The 17,868-nt window shown below is 38.8% G+C and overlaps 5 protein-coding genes across 5 annotated transcripts; 4 read left to right on the forward strand and 1 right to left on the reverse strand.

The window, feature by feature from the left end:
- Nucleotides 1-192: 192 nt before the first annotated feature.
- samd8 (sterile alpha motif domain containing 8) lies at nucleotides 193-8,796 on the reverse strand. Its single transcript, XM_079477099.1, has 7 exons — nucleotides 8,553-8,796; nucleotides 5,131-5,455; nucleotides 4,780-5,044; nucleotides 3,432-3,527; nucleotides 2,988-3,105; nucleotides 2,557-2,707; nucleotides 193-2,469 (listed from the first exon to the last, which is right to left on the reverse strand). The coding sequence occupies exons 2-7, from the start codon at nucleotides 5,429-5,431 to the stop codon at nucleotides 2,165-2,167; spliced, it is 1,236 nt and encodes a 411-aa protein (XP_079333225.1). The 5' UTR covers nucleotides 5,432-5,455; nucleotides 8,553-8,796; the 3' UTR covers nucleotides 193-2,164.
- Nucleotides 8,797-9,362: 566 nt separating this feature from the next.
- LOC306906036 (dual specificity protein phosphatase 13A) lies at nucleotides 9,363-10,913 on the forward strand. The gene is made up of 3 exons (XM_079477102.1): nucleotides 9,363-9,585; nucleotides 9,964-10,181; nucleotides 10,332-10,913. Exons 1-3 carry the CDS (start codon nucleotides 9,467-9,469, stop codon nucleotides 10,511-10,513), a joined length of 519 nt encoding a protein of 172 aa, XP_079333228.1. The 5' UTR covers nucleotides 9,363-9,466; the 3' UTR covers nucleotides 10,514-10,913.
- A 153-nt stretch (nucleotides 10,914-11,066) lies between these two features.
- LOC306906034 (dual specificity protein phosphatase 13A-like) lies at nucleotides 11,067-12,873 on the forward strand. Its single transcript, XM_079477100.1, has 3 exons — nucleotides 11,067-11,346; nucleotides 11,595-11,812; nucleotides 12,060-12,873. The coding sequence occupies exons 1-3, from the start codon at nucleotides 11,117-11,119 to the stop codon at nucleotides 12,269-12,271; spliced, it is 660 nt and encodes a 219-aa protein (XP_079333226.1). The 5' UTR covers nucleotides 11,067-11,116; the 3' UTR covers nucleotides 12,272-12,873.
- Nucleotides 12,874-13,270: 397 nt separating this feature from the next.
- On the forward strand, nucleotides 13,271-15,639 carry LOC306906035 (dual specificity phosphatase 29). Its single transcript, XM_079477101.1, has 4 exons — nucleotides 13,271-13,304; nucleotides 14,354-14,520; nucleotides 14,779-14,999; nucleotides 15,070-15,639. The coding sequence occupies exons 2-4, from the start codon at nucleotides 14,375-14,377 to the stop codon at nucleotides 15,291-15,293; spliced, it is 591 nt and encodes a 196-aa protein (XP_079333227.1). The 5' UTR covers nucleotides 13,271-13,304; nucleotides 14,354-14,374; the 3' UTR covers nucleotides 15,294-15,639.
- A 1,083-nt stretch (nucleotides 15,640-16,722) lies between these two features.
- LOC306905860 (dual specificity phosphatase 29) lies at nucleotides 16,723-17,672 on the forward strand (the record flags this gene model as incomplete). The annotated part of the gene is made up of 3 exons (XM_079476803.1): nucleotides 16,723-16,862; nucleotides 17,042-17,259; nucleotides 17,452-17,672. The coding sequence occupies 3 exons, from the start codon at nucleotides 16,723-16,725 to the stop codon at nucleotides 17,670-17,672; spliced, it is 579 nt and encodes a 192-aa protein (XP_079332929.1).
- Nucleotides 17,673-17,868: the final 196 nt, after the last annotated feature.

A 17,868-nucleotide genomic window follows, 5' to 3' on the forward strand; every position in this document is an offset into this window, starting at 1 on the left:
ACATTGTTTAATTATACGATGATCAATCAATTAATTATCAATTAATAATAAATGATGTCACTTTTTATTTTGGCAGACCTGCAAACAGGTTCTTTTTCTGGAGATGGACTTAGATTCACACAAAGCAATATGTGTAGCCTAAAGTTCATTCATTTTATCACATCAAACACCTTTAGATACATATGTATGTTTCGTTTGTAAATTTTATTGATGGCCGACACATTAGTGTTAAACACTGAACACAGAGTTTCTCAAATTCAACAATTCTTTTCCAAAAAAGCCTTAACAGAAGCCCATAGAGGCTAAATGGCATTTTTAAGAACTGCACAATGACCTTTGAAATGATGAGACTGTTTTATAGCATTTGGAGTGTTTAAACCATTTGACATCAAGTATGTCACAATTATTTGGCGAGTCAAAACAGAGTCTGTTGAACATCCCCAAACTACTAAAAATGTTTTTGTTAAGGCGTTTCAGTTAAATTCAGTATTATACACTGGACAAGAAAAAAAGTCAAAGATAAACATTTGTATTGTACACTGTACATACAACCCAGTCTCACGGCAGTCGTGGCATAGACACACAATTTGGAATCTATTAATGCGTGTTCATGGACACTAATATCCCCATTCCTGTGAGACTGTGTTGGTACATAATACCATTTATCAAACAACAGTTTTTAAATCTCTCATACAGTATATATTGCCATAAAAAACTAACATGATGTCCACCTTTTAATTCTCTGTGCTATAAGAGATCTATAAAATAAATATACTAACTTGCTATTTTAACCAACTATTCAAAACTAGCCCCGTTCCTAATGAAAACACCCATTACACCACTCATTAATGTTTTAAGACAACATAAGCACAAGAAAATATCTCCCTGCTTACAATAATCACATTTCTGTAAACATTCACAAGATAACTAGGACCCTTCTGACCATCCCATACCATAAATCTGACAACAATTCTGTTTAATACAAACAAATGTGTAAATATACCACAGCATTGGCAAATGGAATAAAGCTATCTAAGCAATCTAAAGTTTTGGCATTTCAGTGTTTTTACTTTTTAATCAAAGATCAGCATAAAACGTCCCATGAAACCTGTCAAGGATGTGTTTGGGTCAGACTTCTCCCCAAAATCTAAAGAAAAACATAAGATTGTAAATTACATTAAAAACTGCCTATTTTAAGACTTACATTTTTTTTGCACAATATTTTTCAAGACAATTACATTTTAGACTCATGTGTCATCCCTATAATGTAAAACTAAAATCTATAAAATTAAGAAATTCAATAAGGAATTTATACACCGTGGATGTAACTGTTGACCTTCCTTAATTAATGTGCCTTATAAAGTCTACTTAATATTTAAACAATGATGATTAAAAATGTAAAGAGAATCACCTTTGAGAATAAAAATACTCAAGAATAAAACATCGAGAGTGAGACTGATCTGTGTAAACTAAATTGTCATAAATTATATTCCAATGCAACTTAAAAGTGCCAAAGACTCCAAACCCAAAATAGCATTTGTTATTGTTTTCTTTTGATTTTCTTTCTGACGTCTCAAACACACTATTACAGCATCATTCTATCATTCCACACTAATTCAAATACTGCCAAAACAACATCTGCAAAATGAAACAACGTAGACATCTGATGCACAACAATAATGGCAATAAAACAAAAGCCTACGCATTGATCTTGTTTCAGATCAAACCATGTGGTTTAACATGAAAGAACCGCTGGCTGTGTCCTATTGCTTCAAAGATTGAAACTCTTAGTAAAGTTGGAATTAACTACAATGAACATCTAAAATAATACTGCCAAAGCTGTCATTCAAAGGATTTTAAGAAGTCTTAAAGTGTCCTGACTAGCACTTTAAAAGAACCTTAATAAAAACCAAGACTGTATTTCCAGTTAAATGCTTTTAGTGTTGGTCAATGCATAAACATTTATTTCAAAGAAATTCAACCTTGTGATTATCAGTCTGATTCCATGAGGAAAATATGAGTTCCAGTCCTCCAAGAAGAACTACAATGACCGTAAAAATGTCTAGTGTGTGTACGTGTGTTAGAAGGGGTTAGACGCGTCTTGGCGTCCATCATGGCAACGCAGAATCTGATTCTGTTTGTTCAGAATCATTGTTTGTGTGTGTTAGCCGATGAGTCTCTTGAGTATTGCAGGTCGACTGAAGGGCCAGCAGTACTCGTTCGGAACCGGACCATTAACGTTGCACTCAAAGAAGGAGAACATGGGGAACCAGATTCGAGCGCGGCGGCTCTGCTGGTACGCCCGCGTGTTGGCCAGCGTGTGGTAATAGAGGAAGAGTCTGGTTGTGATGTAGAACGCGATGAAGACATCGATGGAATAATGCTCGTGAGCCGCCAGGATGAAGAAGATCCCGAACAGGTTCAGAACCCACGACAACGTGTGTATGAAGTTCCAGCCGCGCGGCGTATCTGTAAACACGGAGAGACGACACATCAGAAACAAACTCTATATCACTGACACCTGTGTTAACTGTGTGTGTGTTTGTGTGAACTAACATTCAGTGACAAAGAAATTGAGCATGGTAACAACGACAGTGTGTCCGCTGAACATGTAATCTCCACACGTGTGCACTCCTGTGAGGGTCATCCCGAACCCGCTCCATATGGCCACCGCACGCTGAAGCTTGGCCCACATGTCACCGTATATCTAAAACACACACAACAGACACACACATGAGCACAGACAGACAAAGACTTTGTAATCTTTTAACATTTTTTATCTTTCAATGTGATAAAAATCTGTGTCCCTACATAGACAGCGGTCTTTGAGGGAGCAGCCTAACTGAAATGTAATATTGTCCAAATATATATATTTCCAAACAAAGCTTAGGTTGTATATATGCAGCATACAGTATGTGTGTATATATATATACTGTATGTTAAATGATCTGATTGTATAATTGCACTGTTATTTTGTGTGTCTGTACCTTCCCAGTGCACTGCAGGTGTTGACCCGGCACGGACAGAGAAGTCACGAACATTGTAAAACACCGCAGCATAAAGACCGTCCCCATGAGATTACACAACCGTCTCAAAAGAATTGACCTGAAAGACACACATGTGAAAATGAGTCTGAAATAAACCAGCGTTTAAACCACATTGGTTTCACCGCTCAGGTTATAAAAAAAATACACCACATTAGAGGAAGTGACGTGACATTTGGAGGCCAAAAAAAACTGTATATTTGGCTCACCCAAAGAGACAGTTACACCGCAAACTCCCAGCGGTGGTTAAACCAGATTTCTAAAACCTCTCAAACAAATATATAAATGCTTAAGAGTAACATGGAGCTGTGTAAGATTTTATATAGTTTACGTCAAGTTCCTTTAAACAGATTACTTGTGTACTGTACATGCATGTGTGTGTGTTACCTGTGTTTATGAAGAAGCAACACTAGCAGCCAAATAGAGCACAAGATCACACCACAGGCCTCTGCCATCGAAAACGCCCAAGGGATTCTGGGTACACTGCAGACACAAGAACCAGGCAAAAGGTCAGTTAGAGAAACAGAGAGAAAAACATAATCCTGTGATCAGACGGAGGTTTGTTCTGCTGTATGTGTATTTCTGTGATCATCTTCAACTGTGACCTCGAACCTTCGAGCCTGCTTTCAACACCTGTCAGTCATCTATATAATTAGCACGGCCTATGGTTTTGTTGGTCTAAAATCGAAAACACCAGAACGTGAAAAATAAGCTAAAGGAGATGTCCTCCGTCAGAGACCGACAGAGCTTGTGAATCAGTATATCATTTACACGGGTCCCGATCGTGGCCCCCTTCTCATTGGGACACCGTTCACTTATTTTCTTGTGACGTGTCTGCTTAAGCATGTTGTGATACGACACAGTATTAATCAATTAAGTATTAATCTCTCTGACTATATTTTTAAAATACTAGTTCAAGTACATTTGAGAAACACTTTCCTGTTACATAGCAGTGCACAAATTTGATCGATTATAAAATGTAACTGTTGTGTTGTTAACTGTCTAGCAATGTTTTTTTTATACTGAACACAAAAAAAGCGTTTGTCTTCAAAAGTTATGTTGCGTTTCATGAAGTTCATTGAGTTCATATAAACTTCTTCAAAACTTGTCACGTGATTTCAATCTCTGTTTATTTATAAAGCAAAATTAAATACAAACACAGATTTACCAATGTGCTGTACAATGTTATAAGAACAAATAAAATATAACAACATATAACCAGAAACATCACATAAAAAATGTTTTAACTTAACTTTAAAAGTGTATAAAGTTTGTGCAGTTCTTATGTGGATAGGTACACTTTTCGTTTAGGTGGGTTAGGGTTAGCACAGTCACCCCTAGATTTTAGTTCGGACTACAGTTAACAGTCTCTGATTGGCAGATCTAAGACTTCTTCCCGGATGGTGTTCACACATCAGATCAGAAAGATATGGGGGGGGGCAAGACCATTTAAGCATTTAAAAACAAGCAAAAGCACTTTGAACTACAATCTCCAGCAGACTAGAAGCCAGTGTAGGGACATTAAAACAGGAGTGATTTGTTCTCATTATAATGAAGAGTTATTTATACCCAGATAAAGTTAATTACAGTGGTCTATTCTAGAAGAAATTAAAGCATGAATCGCAATTTCAAACTGTTCAACTTCAAACAGCCAGCGCTCTTAATTGGCACTGGCACAGGCACTGTCTTTCACTGTAGACCAAGCGTTTGCTAAATAACTAAAACAGCAAGTCACCTGTCCAGAAAGATGTCGGGCAGCGGGGGGTACGTCCTCATGTCCGGCACTCGCTCGTGCACGATCACCATGACAAATGATGTGAAGCCAAAGACAAAAACCACATAGACGGAGCTGATGATGGTCTTCCAGTACTCCGGGTCTAGTCGTCGTGTCTGCTGCTTGTACTTCCCATTGTTGTACAGATGATGATGGTCGCTGCTCAGAGTGTCCAGCACAGCGTCACAGTCACGTGATGCACCGTTACACAACCAGTCCAGTGCACCTGTGCACAACAGCGCATATTGAAATATACAAACATAAAAAACAGTAAAATATCGTACCCACCACTTGTATCATGTTATAAAGCACCTGCGCTGTTCTGAGGCGAGTGTCCGTCGTAAGACAGTCCAAGTTCTTCTAACACATCAGGGTTTTGTTTCTGCAGCTTGCGGAGAGAAACCATCAGCCGCTTGATGTCACCCAGCACCTTGAGCTCCAGCGGAGGAGAGCGCAGGTCATACTCGTTCAGCGTCAGCAGGCTGGTTCCATCCAGACGGTGTTTGTTACACAGTAGGTCCACATAATCGCAGAAGCCCTCCTCGCGCAGCCAGCGGCCCACGTGTTTAGGGGTCCACTGTCTCACGCTGAGCAGCCCACCGCCGCCAGACATCTCTATCGCTCACTCCTACAGGAACTGTAGAGAACACAGAACACCATCATCAAGGTATGTCATTTACTTCTTATTAGATCCATATGGTATTAGCTATCCTGTAGCTCAGTGGTTGGAGCACGGCGCAGGGAACGCCAAGGTCATGGGTTTGATCCCAGGAATTGCACACACTTACAAACAAATATATAATATTTGGATAATTGCGTAAATTTAAATGTGTGACAGGTGTGCAACCACATGCATGTTGATAAACTGGTCATGTAAGCCACGGTAGTGGCATGGATTTGATGTAGTGAGGATTTCAGACTGCGGTTGTCAGCGTGAGCTTTAAAAGAGTTTTTGGCAGAGAAGCAACTTCATCATTGAGATTGAGAATCAATCTGAGTTAAGCGTTGTCTGTTGTGAGAAAGCGCCTCTGATATGAAAGAAATCAAACCACAGTAATTATCATTGACATCTGCGTTCAGAATGAAAAAATCTTTTGAATCTTTCATTTAACTTCTATTTATAATGTTGACTGTGTTTACATGCTGAATTCTGAATCGGACAAAGGCAAATCAGCTTACACAAATCAACAGAAGAAATTATCATAAACAAACACAGACACTGTCCAACATGAGCTATCTCTTGTAATACACACACTCAGTGTTTAGTGCACAAACATTAAGTGTGTAATTAAAGATTCAATTAAACAAAAATGCAGCCTAATAGATGGCAGACACTTGAGTTTAAAAAAGTCATCTACATAAGCTCTCAGAAAACATTTTCTATGGATAAGCATAATGTTGTATAGACAAGACCACCAAAACCGAGACCAAGACAAGACCGAGACCAAGACAAGACTGAGTCGAGACCAACACCAGCACTCCCAAAATGTATTGAAAAGATCCACAACACACTTAAAAGTCATAATAAAATAATAATAGGAGTAACTTGGATGTCTTATTGTGCAGAAATTGATGTTTAGGATGTTTTATGTTCCATGTTTTATCACCCACCTACTGTAACATATTACATTTTTTGTGCAGGTAAACATTCCAACAACTAAACATAAAACAAGGTAGATACCAAAAGATAAATTTAAGTCTGTGACCTTCAACAAAAATAGTTTCATTGCTTTTTTTATCTAATCAATAACAAAATAGCTGTGTGTTGCTCAGAAATGCACATAAATTCACACTTATTATAGATTTGTTTGGGACTAGCCAAAATAGAACAAAAACTTGTGTCTAAAACTTAAGTCACTTACTATATTAACTCAAGGTTTACTGATTATACAAAATAAATATCTGATGTTTATTTATTTTTTAATCGCATACAAGTACCTCTTTTGCAATCACATCTTAGATGTTGTGGGCCTTTGTGTGTATTCATTTTGTTGACACATTTCTTTAAGACAATTCCCCATTCTTCTCATACCAGCAGTGAGAATAACACAAGTAACAGAAGAATCAAATAAGGAACAAGTGGTGAATGCTTTTAAGACAGAAGTTTTACATCCAATCACAAGAAAGATGTTAACACAGACAATGCCACAGCAACTTAGTGTGATTCCCACATTTGTGTTCTTGTCCAGTCTTGAAATAAAATCCCGAGACCACTCAGTCTGAGACCAAGACAAGACGGAGACCAAAGACAGCCGAGACCGTGACACAACCATTAAAATATGACCAAGACCAGTCTCGAGCACTTTAACACTAGATGAGCATAAATTCCCTTCAGAGGAACAGAAGCTGTGCCAGATTTTCTCTCATCTAATGGTTGAGACTGTTTTACCCAACTGGACGAGAAACAAAACATCTGCCGACGACTCACAAGCGAAGACGTTTGTGCTGCATCAGTCAATTAAAGATGTTGTGAAAGATCCTTTTTTCCTGCTGAAAACAGACACACATTTCCTGACTCGACACATTTCACACGACGAAAGGCAGACTTCACGTTGCAAATAAGCAAATAAAATAGTAAACAAGCTATGCAAATGTTAAGACATTGACTTCCACTGAATCTACTGAAATACAAGTCCAGTGCACATCACGCACGTCATATCCAGTTATTACTTTACCACCGTTCATCATATCTGAGCTGTTGGGTCACCGACATAAATACTGTCACTACAGCCTGACACATACAGCTTCAGACACCTGTACGGAAAAAAAGAAAATGTCCCAAACAAAGACTTTCCTATGTATGGAAAAAAGGCTTTTTCTTTATAGCGTAAACATCTGGATATCTTTCCTTAAGATATAGTTGCACAAGCATTATTCTATACCTGAATGCAGTGCTTTCTTTGGTGGAACGTGAAAGGAAAAGTTGATTTAAAAGAAAAGAACATAACAGGGATCAGTGTAGGGTAAGTTACTCTGAAAAGGTCATTAATTACTAATTACTCATTACATATTCAATAGTGTAATTAGATTACTGTACAAAAAAACTCTCTCCAAAAAGTATTTAATTACTTTCTATGTATATCAATATTCTTCTTATGAACGGACCAAAGAATTACAAATGTGCGAAGGACACTTGCATTTTAAAGTTACACCTTGAATGTCGATGTCCACTATTGTGTAAATTACACAGTATTAAGATCAATGACGTCATTAAATTAAAGAGAAATCCCTTACTTGACTTTTTCAAGGGGAAAGTAATTCAATTACAGTAACTAGTAACACGCGACACTGTTCCGGATGGACATATTGAAACAGTGTTTAAAAACTCCCACCAAGCCACGCCCACCAATGCCACACCCCTTTGTGACATGACCGCATTATCTGTTATTTCTTACGTCTGATTAGATGTCTGACCTCATTACTAAAGTAACTTACTTCATGTACCGTGAGCACCTTTACACACTTTAACACTGTCTGCGTCTCAAATACAAAACCCAAAAATACGGTTTAGTCGGACAGAAAACTGCATGTAGCGAACAGAACACACGCACGTAACGCAACACGTGAACAATAAAACAGACGTCATTTCACGCGTAAACCAACAGCGTCACGACACAAAATAAATGAGCAGCGTTAAATCAAGCTCGTCGCTCACTTCTAACTCTAGTATTGTGCTAATACTTCAGTCTAACGTGTGTTAGCATGCTAGCTGACAGACCGTTTGCGTCACTTACACGAAACATCCGATTCTTCACGACACGCCGCGATAAATCTCCACAGATGACGCTCTGTCGGGACATTTGTGGTAAATCATCTCGCGCTGAACCAGCTGGAGGCGCACAGTCCAGATGACAGCGGTGCGAGAGCGCGCCTGCCCGTGTGCGCGCGCGTGAACTGAACACTGCGCTGACGTCACTTCCGCTGCTGCGCCGGCAGCGACGCCTGCTGGTGAACGCGTTGAGTTACGCCATCATTCGCTTGGTCAGCTAAATCCACTTAAGATAAATACATTCTTTATAGCACAGATATGCATTAAATATTAATTAATAAAAAACAGTTAGTTTTGATAAATTGTCATTTGAATGTGCGGTTGAATTACCTTGATAAATTGAATTAAGATCACATCATATAAATAAATGTAGTTAATATAAAGTGTTGGTGTTTGATGTATTTTAATGCTGTCGGTTTCCATCCAACATGACTCATTACCAACAGAGAACATTATAGTTTCCATTAAGACCATTTCCATTTAAATCCATTTTAAAGTAGTTTTTTCATCCAGGAAGCTAAAAGACAGATTTGGTAAACTAAACTAAAGCAACACATGTTTTAAAGGCTTTGTGTGTTTTGTAAAAATTGATTCATTAAAGTTACCTCATGTCAAAGTGTGTCACATATCCGTAGAACCAGATGATTGTTATTATTTTCTCTTTTGTATTTCCCACTTCTGATCAGGAGAAGCTGGTTTAATTTTAGATTACCGCCTGCACCTGCTCCTGTCACTTTAAATACAGTATATATATCACTTTATCTTGGACAACAGCAGTAATGACATGCACATCTAACACAGAGAACGTAAGGCTGCTGATCGAGAGAGGGAGAGAAAAACGAGAGAAAAAGAGCTCATGGTGAGACTGCACACTGTGTAATGGGGGATTCCCATCATGAAACGCCCCCCATTAAAGAGCTGGAGAAATTACTGTATGGAGGGAAGAGAAGTGGAAATCACATGGATGAAGTTTGGCCCAACCTGTTCCTGGGTGACATGTGAGTCATAGCATAGGCTGTGTTTCCAAACCTATAGTAAGCATCCTACTTAGTGCGCGTGTTTAGATGCTTTCAAACGTGCCTGAAATGCCCAAAAATGCTTTTTGTTTTTTGCTCACTAGGTTTTAAAACACGTCAATCATCCCTCAATTGATATTTGAATTGCCAATGTGATCTTATTTGAGAATACAATATAGTGTGAATGTAAACAATAACTTTTCCGGTTTAATCTCTCAGTGGCTGCCAGGGGTTAAGACTCATCTATAGAGAGAAAGTCTTTACTCCTGTAGAATTATGGGCTTCATAAAATGAACCCAGAAATCCGCTGCTCTCAGGGGTCACTGGACGTTTTAACAGCTGTATATTTATGATCTTCAGGTCTGTAGCCAACGATCGGTTCATTCTGTGGAAGCTGGGCATCACTCACATCCTGAACGCAGCCCATGGAAAGATGCACTGCCAAGGCAGCCGCGACTTTTACGGATCAACGGTCGAGTATTACGGAGTACCAGCAGACGACTCCCCAGCATTCAACTTGTCTGTTTATTTCCAGCCTTGTGCTGATTATATTCAGGAGGTCCTCAGCTGTTTGGGGGGTAAAAGCAGCCCTGACCCACCTGTTTCATTTCACCTGACTCAATGTTGCATTTAATCTGAGATGTTTTACAAATGAAACAACAGCATGTATAATATTTAACAGCGAGAGCAGACGTCCTAACATTAATCTGAATTCTCTTTTGCTGCAGCACGGATTTTGGTTCACTGTGCCGTAGGAGTGAGTCGCTCCGCTTCTCTGGTTCTGGCCTATCTCATGATCCATCAGCACTTTTCTTTACTGGACGCTGTTAAGACCATCAAACAACATCGCTGGATTTTCCCAAACCGGGGCTTTCTCAAACAACTACGGGCTCTTGATGAGACGCTGTGATTTGTGAAGTGATGGTGGAATAAAACACAACATTTTAGTTTGGTGATGCAGTTCCCAATGAGAAGAGCAAGGAGATCTGTACAAATCCACCGGAGATGAACATGTTATTCGTATCAATTTAGTCTCCGGTGTTCTTCCTAAAATTGCTCACATGAAGGATCTGGAGGTGCAAAATGAACATAGAGAGGTCAAATCATCTGTACCTGAGTAAATTTGATGAGAAACGTTGATATTGAGATCTTCTATAATATGGACCAGACAAATGTTGACGTCTCTTCTGAAATTGTAATGACTTTTTCTCAGGAGAAATATCCGAGACACAGATGAGACATAAATTTCCATTTCCTCTCCATTTTATCTCATTGATGTCTAAAAGAAATAAATGAAGAATGATACATTTATTTCGTATTACAGACCTTCTGTATACACATCAGATAAGAACAGGTCACCGCTGACTGTGTGTGTGTTCATCCCTGTGTGGGGACACAAGATAGTAATACAGTAATACAGATAATCTGAGCTCAGTTTGACACATGGACACCAGTGCGCGCGCGCGTGTGTGTAAGACTATCCGCACGCTGCACTAAATTGGGTAAGAGAGCAATGAAACAGCTGTTGAGAGGGATCAGTCGGAGAGCCACCAGTCCGGACAGCCGTGTCATTATAAACACTCTTCATCTATTTGGCTGGCAATTCAGGAAAGAAACGATGGCCTGTAGAAACAGCAGGAAAGAGTATATGTCAGTGAAAGACCTGCAGAAAGTTCTGGACTCGTGTAAGTTAGGTCTGCACCAAATCGATGAGGTTTGGCCCAATATTTACATCAGCAACGTGTGAGTAGAAAGTGCTGTGCGGAGTTACAATGTTTCTAAATCTACGGTATCATGACAACACAATGTGTGACTTTTATTTATAATGTTTTATATTTGAGTGTTCATTCAGATTTGACCGTGTATGACTACATTTTATGGGTTTGCTGTATGTGAAGATTATGCTTACAATATCACCACCAACAATAACATATTTCTGAATGCATCACTGCAGTGTTTCTGAAATGTATGATGTCTTTATTTCTCATCAGAGGAATCGCTCAGAACAGAAGCGCCCTGCAGAAACTTGGCATCACTCATATTCTGAATGCTGCTCACTCCAAAAGAGGAAGCATCGGGGACAAAAACTACTACGGTACCAGTGTTGTTTACTGCGGTATCCCTGCTGATGACTCCACACACTTTGATTTAGATGTTTACTTCAAGCCGGCAGCAGATTTCATTCACAAAGCTCTTCACACTCCTGATGGTAAGACAACGTTTGACTTTACATGCAGAACATTCACAATGCATATACAATGCGTTTCAAATCATTTAAATCATGAGGTCATGCATGGTCATATAAAGACAAGTCAGATTATAATTATAAAAGTAAAAATTGCTTAAATCCAAAAAACATTAGCTTTACTAATGCAATGTTGCAAAGAATTGTGGGTGCTGTTTTGATCATTGACGAGCATGATGTCTGGGTGTTCCAATCTCTCTCTTCGTTTTAGGAAAAGTTCTTGTGCATTGCATCATGGGAATGAGCCGCTCCTCGACGCTGGTGCTGGCGTATCTGATGCTCTATCACGACATGCCTCTAAACAAGGCTATAAAGCGCGTCATTCAGAAACGGGCCATATATCCCAACAGAAACTTTCTGGCATTGCTGCTGGATCTGGACCTACAGAGGAAGAGAAAACACAGAACGTGCGTCCTGCTGTGAAGAATCACAAACAGATCACATGGTGAAAATAAACCTGCTGCTTTAAATGTGTATAATATTTCATAGACAGTTATGATATCTGGACCAATGAGATGTCAGTGTGGATGCAGATCTGTGTACTTTCACTCTTCACACCGGGTTGGGACAAAAGCTTCTGTGCCACTTTAGCATATATCTGGATTTTTGTGGTAAACACTGTGAACTGTATTGAATATTTGTGAAAATCCCAACTTTATGAATCCCAGAAGGGTAGTTTAATAAATACACAATCTTTGATAAATGACACTCGATACACATAAACAGACACACAACACACTACCTCTGAACAGCTTAACACTGGACACAACACAAGACAACAACTGGACCAAAGAATCCTGCAGACGTGTCTGCATGCTTATGACACATAATATACATTAAATGATATGTTACAAAATGTGAAAGTTGAAAATAAATGTTTTAAATTGACATTTTGAGTCTTCAGTGATACACGAACAAACCTTTCAATTCTGTAATGTGATATATGAAACATGTAGAGGACAGAATACAATCCATCTGAAATGTGTTTGATGGTGACAAGCAGGTAAATAAAGCCGAAGATTGTGACGTGTTATTGTTATGAACTTATTAATCTAACCCTGGAAAAATAAAATAAAAATACCAAGCAGATTAAATCAGGGTGTTGATATAACAGAGTAAAGTGTGTAGACGTCAATTCTCTGGCTGAGGAGCGTCTGAAGAGTAAAATGAGGTGAAGTATTTTTATCTTGGTCTTGTGGGAATGAGGTCATCTAATTTAAGAGCCTGTGACTCGGACACAGTTAAGAGCTTCAACACATTAGTTTATCAGTAATAATCACTGTAATATTACCGACATCATCTTCTCCCATAAAACGGCTGAACAATCCCACACAAACACTCTCTGCAGTCATATCTGTGAATTACATTTTAAAATAGATAAAGTCGTCAGTTCAGCATCCTCCGAAAGCCTTATGCCAACACACACAAACGCTGGTGATCTGTTCCTCAACACACCGTGAGTCTGTTCGCTGAAGGTCTTTCATTGTGGTTGAAAATGTTCAGATTGATTTATATAGATTAGTACTATTGATGAACTACTTTATCAATGAAAGTATCAAAGTATAACGTTTATAATGTGATGCTGCATATGCATTAATAACTAACATTGGTGTGGGTTAAAAATATTTGCAATGTGCAAAACGGTTTTTCTCTGCCATGTTTTATGATCCACTATAGTGACATCTGTTGAAGATCAATTTCATTCGATGCAATTTTCGTCCTTAAAAACAAAACATTGTTTGAGGAATCGCTTCTAACAGAATGTTCAAGTGTTTTAGGATTATGAATTGGTCAAACTGAGACCCTTGTTAAATATTATTGTAATAAAATCAGGATGGAAATATAGAGCTGATGATCATTTTGATCCTTTAACCTTCTTTAGAAACAGGATCCGGTGTTTTAGATGAAAAAACAAAGTAGGACACAATTTAAAGGCGGGATAACATGCTATGTCATGCATTCTGACTTCTTTACACTGTTGAACGTGCTGGCTTCTCATGCTTGACATAAAAAATGCATTCCTCCAGCACTGGAGCACTTATAAGTCTGCGGATCTCGGTTTCGTAACAGGGATCCTATTCCTTTTATTGAGCAATTCTCCCAGAAAAGCACAGCAAGGCGAAAGCCCACGATCCAACCGTCGCTTACCATCAAGATTGTCTGCATTGCGTCAAGATTAATACGAGGTTGGAAGAAACTTGGTGTGTTACCCGAGCTTAAAGGTTTCAATTACTCAATAATATTTATACAGCGACAATGATGTCCCTTTATGAAGGATGACATCACCGATGAATTGTCTTGTAAGACTATTACCATTTTCAGACAAATTATCAGACTAAGTCAGTGGAAACTTTCTTCAAGAACAAAAATAATATTCTCAAGATAACTAACATCATTTCCATTTTTTAAACATCTCATTAAAATGTCGATCTACTGTAAACAACATGACACAACGTATGATCCAGCCATCGGCATTACTCATCCTCAGTGATGTTCTGATGCGAGGGTGTACAGGTGGAGTCAGAAATGCCTCGGAGCAGCAGTTTTCTGGGCTGTACTGAGGACAGATACGAGACCCCTCCAGCATCTGAGCTTCAGAGATTACTGTGGATCAAACCTGGAAGCAACAGTCACCTGGACGAGGTCAGACCGGGAATCTACATCGGAGACATGTGAGGAAAATATTATTCAGATTGTTGAGTCAATGTTGAGTCTGGAGGTGTAAATGAATGAAGATTGTCAATGTCAAATCATCTGGATTTGAGTCAATTTGATGAGAAATGTTTGAGTTGATATCGACAAATCTGAGCTCAGTTTGACGCATTGTTGGCGTGTCTTCTCAAACTCGTGAGATTTCTCCTTGTCTCTCAGAAAGAGAAATATCTGAGATACCGTTGTGTGTTTTTGTGTTGTTGTTGGATGTTTTTCAGGTATGCAGCGAAGAACAAACATTTGCTACAATCTCTTAAAATCACACACGTGTTGAACGCAGCTCACGGGAAGTTTAATGTAAACACAGGGGCCAGTTATTACAGACACACCACCATCACATATCACGGGGTGGAGGCGTTTGACATGTCCTCCTTTGACCTCAGTCCGTTCTTCTACTCGGCGGCAAAGTTTATCAAGAGTGCCGTGAGCATCCCTGGAGGTGAGGAGAGAAAACACAGTTTGTTGAATCTGAATGGTAAGATGTTCATATATCGTTTTCACCTGTACAGGTAAGGTGCTTGTGCACTGTGCGATGGGTTTGAGTCGCTCTTCAACTCTTGTGTTAGCGTATCTGATGATTCATGAAGACATGACGCTGGTGGAAGCCATCAAAGCAGTCGCTGAAAACAGAAACATCTGTCCAAACTCTGGATTCATGGAACAACTCCGAGAGCTTGACCAGAAACTCCGAGAGCTTGACCAGAATCTCCTCGGCCGGCGCTCTGCTGTCTAACCATCACACAGTTATAATGACTTAGAAATAGCTTTGATTTCATAAAAGACAGAAAAACCTTTTTGACAAAAACACGCTTCAGAAATGACCTTAAATGCACCTGATTAAATCACACACAGAATGTAATTTGTAATTGAACACTACAAAAAAGAATAAATAAATACTAGAGATATTTTGAGAAAGATGTTGGCCACTACTCTAAAATCAAGATGTGGATTGTTTTAATTTAAAGCGCAAGACAGACCCGTATCCATATTATCGTTGCTCACATTCAGTTGTTATTAGAATACACTGCGTTTTATATTTTTCACTGTGAAAGAAGCTAATAAAATCTGATTATGATTTTAAAATAATTGTGCCTTTATACAGTTCTGTTGTTTCAGCATGAATAGAGCGTTGTTGAAAGATTAGCATGACAGTCTTTGCAGTGGTAAAAAGAGGCCATTTATAACATTTTGTTTCATTCTAATAAAAACTAATACTTAAAATAATGTACAAACGTCTGTACTAATGCACTCAAACTGCTCGAACAGCTTGATGATAATAATGAATATTGAAACAGTGTTGTTCATTGTAACTTCACATTATCAAAGGGATTTACTGTTAATAATTATGACCCTGGAGCACAAAACCAAAATAATTGTGGCAAAAGCCAACAAAACATTGTCAAAGTTATGCTAGAAACAATAGGATATTAAGTAAAGATCACGTCCCATGAAGATATTTTGTAAATTTCCTATCATAAATATATCAAAACGTTATTTTTGTGAATGGATGGAGCAAAATCACTAACAAAGATGGCCGGAAACACACCTACAAACTTCACTCGCTGCTGGCGGCTCTTAAGGAATGACCCGCTCAAATTTGGTATCTATGTTCGGGTTCATCTACTCTCCACAACGTCAATACATCTGTAAACCCATAGAGAGCGTTCAAATAAACCTGAAAGGCAACGGCCTCCTACAGCGTCTCTGCTTAAATTCAAAGGAGATTTTCTCAACCCTTGGATTACAGTTTTAAATAGTTCTCGGCCAAATATTGTCCGATCCTAACAAACCACATATTAACGGAAAGCTCATTTATTAACTGATGCATCCATCTTAATTTGGAAAAATTGGTTTTATTTTACAGGATCAGAAATTAGATCTTATTATAAAGTGTTAGCAGAGCTAGAGTTACAAAACTCAATTCAAAACTCTCCCTCCCTCTCTCTAGTCTATATTTACCAACGGACCAAAATAGTGACACGTATGTCTTGCTCTACCCCACAATTACATTACACACATACGCTGCTGTACACCAGGTGACCTGACAGGAGAAAAATCGAAGGCATTCAGATAAAAACAACGTAAGTCCTCAATTTTTCTTGAGCTGGATTTGGTTGAAACTGCTCCGTATGTAGATTTCTCATGTTGTGACGACTTTAAGAATGAGCACACAGAAAGTTGAGAAACAGGAGGTTGGATATAAGACTCCTCCTATGTGCGACCTTCTGACCCTGCTGTTAAAGAACCGGCGACCCTCAGGGGCCTGTAATGAGGTCTGGCCAAACATCTACATCAGTGACGCGTACGTACTACACAGATAAACTCTAACATGAAATATTAAGAAATATGTGTCCACTGACACTTTGACAGCAAAAGAAGAAGGTTTTTAAATGATGTGAGAGGTGTATAATATACAGTATACACACAGACAGAATAACGCATTCATGGCAAGAATAAAGAGCGTGAATGAACTCTCATCAGGGCAACGGCGAGAGAGAAGACGCTTCTGCTGAGTTTCGGGATCTCTCACATCCTCAACGCCGCACATGGACCACATCACATCGACACCGGAGCAGATTTCTATTCTAACACAAACATACAGTACTACGGTGTGGAGGCATCAGACAGCAGACACTTTGATATGACGCCATTTTTCTACCCTTCAGCCACTTTTATTCATAACGCTTTAAACCAGCAACGTAAGCACTTTACTTCTCAATCTCATTTCACTTGTATGTGAATCTCTTTTAAAGTGGAACACAAACGAAGATATTGTGAGAAATGTCTCTTTTGTGTTCATACAATGAAAGTCAATGGGGTTCAGTGTTGTTTGGTTATCAACATTCATCACCATGTTTTGTGATGGGTATGAATGTGATGTTTCGTTTCAGATGGAAAGGTTCTGGTTCATTGCGCTCGTGGCGTGAGTCGATCAGCAGCTCTGGTGTTGGCGTATCTGATGATTTATCGAAGACTTACTCTGTCTGAAGCCATAAACATTGTTTCTGCACGTCGAAACATTTTACCAAACGCTGGATTTCTTCAGCAGCTCCGTCAGCTGGACTCCACCCTCGCCCTGCAAAGAAACAGACAGATGGAAACATTACTGTAACATAACAAATTATATATTAAAGATGATAATGAATTATTTACTGTATAAGAAATCACATATTATACATGTATGTTATGACAGAAAATCTACTGCTGTGGTTCATTCCTACTGTATGTTTAGTCACTATTAGATGGATTTAGTTTGGTTTGGTCTTCACCAATAAACCTGTATGATCATTCTGATGCTGAGAAGTGTG

Source organism: Barbatula barbatula, assembly GCF_947034865.1.
Source record: "Barbatula barbatula genome assembly, chromosome: 16".
Lineage (NCBI taxonomy): Eukaryota > Metazoa > Chordata > Actinopteri > Cypriniformes > Nemacheilidae > Barbatula > Barbatula barbatula.

Bases quoted from the DNA above. Each gene is read 5' to 3' on its own strand.
- samd8 (XM_079477099.1), bottom strand. From the start codon at position 5,431: ATGTCTGGCGGCGGTGGGCTGCTCAGCGTGAGACAGTGGACCCCTAAA. The intron at 2,708-2,987 runs GTACAGACACAC...TGTGTGTTTTAG, and splicing joins ACCTGCAGTGCACTGGGAAG to ATATACGGTGACATGTGGGC. The intron at 2,470-2,556 runs GTTAGTTCACAC...CCGTGTTTACAG, and splicing joins CAATTTCTTTGTCACTGAAT to ATACGCCGCGCGGCTGGAAC.
- LOC306906036 (XM_079477102.1), top strand. From the start codon at position 9,467: ATGGGGGATTCCCATCATGAAACGCCCCCCATTAAAGAGCTGGAGAAA. The intron at 9,586-9,963 runs GTGAGTCATAGC...TATGATCTTCAG, and splicing joins AACCTGTTCCTGGGTGACAT to GTCTGTAGCCAACGATCGGT. The intron at 10,182-10,331 runs GTAAAAGCAGCC...CTTTTGCTGCAG, and splicing joins GGTCCTCAGCTGTTTGGGGG to CACGGATTTTGGTTCACTGT.
- LOC306906034 (XM_079477100.1), top strand. From the start codon at position 11,117: ATGAAACAGCTGTTGAGAGGGATCAGTCGGAGAGCCACCAGTCCGGAC. The intron at 11,347-11,594 runs GTGAGTAGAAAG...ATTTCTCATCAG, and splicing joins AATATTTACATCAGCAACGT to AGGAATCGCTCAGAACAGAA. The intron at 11,813-12,059 runs GTAAGACAACGT...TCTTCGTTTTAG, and splicing joins AGCTCTTCACACTCCTGATG to GAAAAGTTCTTGTGCATTGC.
- LOC306906035 (XM_079477101.1), top strand. From the start codon at position 14,375: ATGCCTCGGAGCAGCAGTTTTCTGGGCTGTACTGAGGACAGATACGAG. The intron at 14,521-14,778 runs GTGAGGAAAATA...GATGTTTTTCAG, and splicing joins GGAATCTACATCGGAGACAT to GTATGCAGCGAAGAACAAAC. The intron at 15,000-15,069 runs GTGAGGAGAGAA...TCACCTGTACAG, and splicing joins TGCCGTGAGCATCCCTGGAG to GTAAGGTGCTTGTGCACTGT.